We start from the raw sequence: 6,548 nt of genomic DNA, 5'->3' as shown, positions 1-6,548 counted from the left end.
TGGGGGTTCTGCTCTCGACTCTCTCTTGAGATTGGAAAACAAACCTGACATGGCCTGAAGAAATGGTCTTGGAAGACAATTCAACTGAGCTTATGTATGCAGAATACTTGGAGGGATGCTTGGTACAGTCTAAGCACGGTAAGAATGAGAGATATTAAAGTCTTTACATACTTTCACATTAAGAGTTGTCAGAAACAATATTACATAGTTCTAAGAGAAAATATACTAAGGTCCATATGTTAATTTTCTGACCTGGTTTATAAGTCCAACGTAAATCAGAATTTGAACTTCACTAGACCCATGACATGAAGTTTTGTACACAGGAGGAGCTCATTATTTGATGAATGTGGAGTTCTGAGCTCTCCAAACCAGACCATTTTTGAACTAAAGTGAACTAAGCGAATGGAGGATTTAAAGATGATGTGAAAAGGTTCCATTCCAGATAGTGTGTTGAGCACCGTGGTTTCTGTCCTACAGATTTTGGTGCTGAAGGAGATGCTATGAAAACGATCCAAGCGGTATTAAAATAAACACTCGGCTATAAAGGCCACTCTTCACAAACTGCCCGAAGTCTTCTAGAGCTACCATCAGCAAATTCTAGCAAGCAATGACCTTCAGTTACTGTTTTCTAGAAAAAGTAATCAACTAACAATTGTGCGGTCTCCAGATAGCACATAGAAATCAAACCTGTATACTAACAAATTACAACAGAAATAACAGAACAAGGCTTTTGACTTTTTTTATTACTCAAAAAAGCTTCATTTGTTTATTTATTTAGCTTTCTGACTCTGTGCTTGTGCCTTCAACACTTTCACAACGATTTTCTGCTCCTCAATAAGGAAAGCACGCTTGATCCTAGAAAGAAAAATATTAAATGAATATAGTTTTACAAAAAACCATTGATTTAACACAGGCAGGAAAAGTACCAAAAAAGCACCGAGCAAAGCAATCAGAGGATACCCAGAAAAGTAAATGAAACCCACAAGTACAGATTAAAAACTTAAGAGCTAAAACTACACAGACAGACCCTTTCAGCCTAAGGTCTAGTTCCTATACTGGCATTTAAAGCAGAATAATTCTTCAATTCTATGCTGGTAGTACCTAACCTCCTTTTCAGAGTCAGGATAAACTATAAAATCACCCCCACAGGAGACTGCTGCCACTCTCATTTAACCTCATTTCATTATTAGATCCAAGACTAGTGATATTACTTGATTTGCAAAATGCCTTAGAATGTTTTAACCACATTACTGAAAATTTCCAGTAAAAAAACAACACAGGAAGGAGTTATGTGCTGGCAGCCCAAATGAAGAGGTCAAAGTGCAAGAGGCACTTGATCAAGAGCAAGGATTCTAGAGCTTGAGTGTCTGCGGCCAAGTCCACCACGTACTAGCTGTGTGACCCTGGGCAAGTCACCTCCTCTGTCATGAAGTACAGGAATACCCACTCATACCTATTCTACACGGTTTCATTATAAAGACTAAACCTGGAAGGAGTTGCAATTCCTGCACTTTGACCCTCCATGCAGAGAGGAAGTGCATGTTACAGATCACTATGACTACAGTGCAAGGACCTGGAGAACAGCATGTGCTCGCTACCATCTGTTAAACCAGGTCCCTCCAGAGACAAAGCACTCCTTTAATCCCCACAGACACTTGTCCCACCTACATTCCCAACTGGTACCCCTGCCTATCTAATAACCTAGCCTCAAAACCCTGGCATTTCTGACTGCTTCAAATCTGATGTAATCAATCATATAGAAATATAACTGCCACTCTTACTCAGGATCCTTAAAAATTTCCTAAACTTACTCAGAACAAAGACCACACAGACCCCCTGGGTGTCACAGCTAATGCTAATCTATAGGCTACCCCAGAGATCTACACCCAAACCTCCAGGAGCTAGGGCCTGAGAATTGCATTTTTAACAAGTGTGCCCATGTGGCTTGTTTAGCGAAGCCTGGGAACCAAAGACTGGTAAAAACTCATGACCCATTCACCTCCCATGTACCCTCCCGAGTCCTCATTTCAGTCTTAATGTGCCAGATCAAAACTATGCGCATCCTTTGACTGCAATACCCTTTCAACCTCTTGCCCAAAACTTACCCATCACTCAGGTTCCACCTCAAACACCATTCCCAGACTCTCAGCTACCTGGAAGTAATTTCTCCTCTAAGCTTCAATCATAGTTAAGTTTTCCGGTATTTCATGGAGGTTATATTTATCTTGTATTTGTATTAATGTGACATGCCTTACCACCCCCTTACAAATTAACTCCCGAAACGCAAAATGGACCTGCCAAGGTTGGATGTCATATCTGGTTTAGAAACTTAGCCGGACCACTTGACAAATGAGCTGAACAAACTGGAGGCAAACCACTCCTCCAAACCAATTACTTCACTTGTGAAGACCAATCACCTCAAATCCTTCCCCTTAGGTCTCTGGAGGCAAGTTAACGTAACCAGTGGGGTGGGGTTAAGAGTAAGGGTCTCAATAAAACCTCGAATGAATCCCTTACCAGCTATGTGAATTTAAGCAACAAGCTTTAGTTTCTTCACAAAAGATGAGGAAAATACAAACATCTCCCCAATGGACCTAGACTTGCAACAGCATTTATCATAAAGATGCTGAGTAAACATTACCATCATAAACCCCACCGCTTCCACTCCTCCTATGCCACTACCAGTTCTTTTGCATATCCAAGAGACCCAGGCCTCTACCCAGGCTTCTCCCGGTACCCCTCCCCCTATCCAGCCTTCAGGTCTCAGAAAGGCAGGGGCCATTTCCTTAGCCTTCACCAAGCAGGGAAACTGTCCCAAGCACTCACTCTCAGTTGGAATAATGACTTCACTATCCATCCTGCTGCAGTTTTCGTTTCTGGCTCACCAAAAGTTTCCATGCCCCGCTCAAAACCCATCAACTCCCACATTTTTAAGGATCAAGCTAAAAATCTACCCCAGAAGGCCCTTCTCGATGTGTGACTTTCCTACCGTTCCTGTCCATCACCTCCTACAATGCTCCGCTCCAGCCATGCTAGAACTACACTATTTTGTTCCACATTTTTAAGACCTTCTACTCTCCATCTACCTGACTGATCAAACCACTCTTTTTTAGCTGCCTCCCCAGCAAAACCAAGGTCCTTTAAATTTCTACAACTAGCATAAAGATGCTCTCAAATTGTAACTGAATTCATGTGAACTAATATCATTTATTAGTTTGCATAACACCAATCATCCCTAATCAAGGAAGGATTCTACAGTATGCAACTTTTGCTTAAATAAGTTATTTTTTCACCAGTCTTCTAACAATGACTAGCATTCAGTGTAAGAGACACACGCATACGTTTAAGAAAGTCGTTTTAACTGTTATAGTTACCTGTCACGGACACATTTGGCACACATGGAACCTCCATAGGCCCTGCTGACATGCTTTTTCGTTTTAGACAACCTCATAAGAACTTTAGGTCTCACAGCACGAACCTGCATAAGGAAAATGTTGACATTACCTTGTGACGTTGTAACAGAAATTGTCCTAGATGTTTGGTAGGTGGTAAGGCAAACACTAAACTAGGTTACAAAGGGAAATCGTGTGCCGATTTATGTGAAAGGCACTTCACTGCATTTGTCATGCAGGCTTTAAAAGTCTATGTTCTGGACAGATCTGGATCATGGATGCTTAGTAATTCTCAACCCTTCTCATGGTGACCTCGCCTTCATTCATTCCCTTACAAAGGAATTAACACTCAAAAGTTCAACCCTTGTTGTTATTCATAGCAAACTGTTTACTTACTCCTCGAAGTCGGCCTGGGCACACGCCACATGCGGATTTTGGTGCTTTCCCAACTTTCTTGGTATAAAGGTAAACAATTCTATTACCAGGGGTTCGGGACCTGGGAAATGAGAGAACAAGCAACAGCTCAGCATTCTGCAGAATCAATGCCAATATGTATTTTAGATGTTAGAAATACTTACAGCCTAGTTTTGTTAGAGGCTGTATTGTAGGACAGCCTACGACGATATGTCAAACGCTGGACCATTCTGAATGCCTAAATTGAGAAGAATGGAATAAAATGAAGTAAAGTTGCACTGTACAAAAAAATTCAAATCTTTAAACAGCATTACATAATTTATACATTATCCACATATATGTTCCTATATATCTTACCCTTACATTATGAAAAGGATTCCATATTTTAAAACTACTCATATTTAAAGGTGATTGGTAAGAGGCAATGTTGGTTTTCCTGATGGTAACCAAACGTGGCACTGGGTTAAAATTCTGATTACCAGGCTTCTTCCTCAAAGAGTCTGATTGTGATTGGAGTAGTGCCCCGCAGGGCTACCACCAGGCCAAGTCTGAGAAACGCTGGTTTTAAAGGAAGAGCTCACTTGAGCATCTAAGTCGAATCCTTAGCTACACACTTACTAGGACTATCTTCCTCATCTCTAACATAGGACTTTTCCCTAGGTCACGCAGCTGTCATCAGGATTAAACGACAGGAGCTATGGGCGCACAGCACACGCTCAGGGTTCAGTGTCTTGCCCCAAAGCAGAGTCTGGGTCACGTTAAGAGCCATCTAACATTAATTTTGGTATGAGACCAAGTGTCTTCGGATGACGGCATCTAACTGGGGCTGTTTTTTCATTCATCAGCTGGAAATGATATTACTTGGCAAATCGCTTATACAGATACATGTACGAACGATTTTTTTCAGTCAGCTACCCAAACAACACAAAAACCTGCGAGTTGAATCAACCTCATTTTATCCCGAATCTTGCAGCCGTTTCATCACAGCACGTCGTCGTCAAAGACAAGCGCCTGCATCTGCCGCTACCAGCTGCTGACTACCGCCACCACACACGGCCGCCGGCGCCTCCAAAGCCAGGACACAGGACTCCCCATCAACACACTGTCTTCCCGCTACCGGCCTTGGCATGGCGAACATTCCGAGACAACGACCCGAATGCGACGGTCGCCCGCCCTCCCAAAGCCTGAGGACAAGTACCGGCGCGGTGTGAAAACGTGGGCCTACGACGTGACAACGGCCCGCGATATCGCAGAGCCCCAGCGGCCGGACCACAACTCGTTTATCTCCAAACGCCGGACTCCAAAGGCGATAAAGCCCCGGGTGGGGAGCTCCGGCCACTCACGGCTCCGGAGGGGAGGCCCGGATCGAGGGGCGCCTGAAGCTCAAAGCCAGAGACTAGCTCACCACCAGCCTTCCTTCTGAGCCCCTACCCCCGCGCCAGCTCAAAAGACTGCGCCTGAGCGATCCCGGGTCCCGCAACGCCCCGGATGGCGGCCGATTGTAAGGAGAGCACCTACAGGGAAAAGAAAAAAGCAGCCGTACCTCTCTACGCCGTCCCCGGAAGAGAAAAAGGAAGCGCTTGCGAGTTCAAAGGTCAAATATGACTGCGCAGGACAGGAAATACGTCAGACCCAGAGTTTTGGTGGAGAGGGCTGCCATGTTGTACGGAAGCCGCGCAGCCCCCTGGGGGGCGGGAACGCATAGTGCCGCCATGTTGTACGGCAGGCGCCGCGCGCTCCTCCGTGGGCCGGCGCGCCCAGCGGTCCACACCGAGATCTGGGAGGCGCTGTGGGAACATATGCAGGTGACAAACGAGCTGCAGAGGGCAGAGGTGGCAGAGCAACCTTTTTTGTTCTTAGGGGCGCTACGACACAGTGACCCTAAAGAGCGCCCGCTGTGGGGCTGGCCCCGGGTGTGAAGCCCAGTTCTGACACTCCATTAGGTGAGCTCTGAGGAGGCACTGTCGGCCTGCCCTCCTTCCTGTCGTTCATTCAGAGCGCGAGCTCACAGATGGGCTTTTAGCCCAGCGTCTGCGATCGCTGGCCGTGTTGCCTGGGCGCGCCCTCACGTCTCTGAGGGAGGGCCGGTCCCCGAGGCCCGGGGCGAGCCCGCGCAGGGCCGGGCGGGGTGAGCGCTCAGGACGCGCGGCCCGCGCTGGGGCCCGTGCGGAGCCGCGGGAGCCCCCGCGGGCGCGTGCCCGGCCTCTCAGACTGTGCGACGGTGACACGGGGCGCCCGTGTGTTTCCCGAGGAAAGGGTGCTCCGCTTTCGTCACGCCGCGGGGTTCACGGCCTCCTCGGCAGCCGGGGGCGCGGCGCGGCCCTCAGGAGGCGGCCGCGGAGGGCCTCCGCGTTTCCACCGGCCATTCGCTCGGGGACGGGCGGGGAGGCGGCGCCGGGGTGCCCGTGTGCCCTTGCAGACGCGCCTGCGCGGGGCGAGGCCGCGGGCCGCAGCCGCTCCCGCGGGGGCTCGGGCAATGGGGTGGCGCCCCCTAGCCGCCCCAGACAGGCCGGGGCGCGGGCCTCGTGCCCCCACCGCGGCCCGCCCTCCCCTGACCCGGGCACGGCGGGTTCCTGAAGCGGAGAGCCATGTCCAGTGAGGGAGGCGGGCTGAGTCCCCCGCTCTGACCGGAAGAGAGCGGCCCGGTGTCCACTCCAGTCCCCGCCAGGTCTGCGGTCAGGCGAAGCAGGCGAGGGACGGAGGGCAGGCGCCCTGTCGGTGGGGAGGGCGGTCGTGGCCCGT

The 6,548-nt window shown here is 48.8% G+C and overlaps 1 protein-coding gene across 1 annotated transcript; it reads right to left on the bottom strand.

Moving 5' to 3' along the window:
• Positions 1 to 714: 714 nt before the first annotated feature.
• RPL34 (ribosomal protein L34) lies at positions 715 to 4,044 on the bottom strand. Its single transcript, XM_058549886.1, has 4 exons — positions 3,971 to 4,044; positions 3,789 to 3,888; positions 3,375 to 3,478; positions 715 to 855 (listed from the first exon to the last, which is right to left on the bottom strand). Exons 1-4 carry the CDS (start codon positions 4,033 to 4,035, stop codon positions 771 to 773), a joined length of 354 nt encoding a protein of 117 aa, XP_058405869.1. The 5' UTR covers positions 4,036 to 4,044; the 3' UTR covers positions 715 to 770.
• Positions 4,045 to 6,548: the final 2,504 nt, after the last annotated feature.

Source organism: Diceros bicornis, chromosome 11 (genome assembly GCF_020826845.1).
Source record: "Diceros bicornis minor isolate mBicDic1 chromosome 11, mDicBic1.mat.cur, whole genome shotgun sequence".
Classification (NCBI taxonomy): Eukaryota; Metazoa; Chordata; class Mammalia; order Perissodactyla; family Rhinocerotidae; genus Diceros; species Diceros bicornis.
Note: the sequence above shows the minus strand (reverse complement) of the source record. Positions and strands in the feature narration are given on the sequence as shown.

Bases quoted from the DNA above. Each gene is read 5' to 3' on its own strand.
- RPL34 (XM_058549886.1), bottom strand. From the start codon at position 4,035: ATGGTCCAGCGTTTGACATATCGTCGTAGGCTGTCCTACAATACAGCC. The intron at 3,889-3,970 runs GTAAGTATTTCT...CTCATTTCCCAG, and splicing joins GCCTCTAACAAAACTAGGCT to GTCCCGAACCCCTGGTAATA. The intron at 3,479-3,788 runs GTAAGTAAACAG...TTCCTTATGCAG, and splicing joins GCCCAGGCCGACTTCGAGGA to GTTCGTGCTGTGAGACCTAA.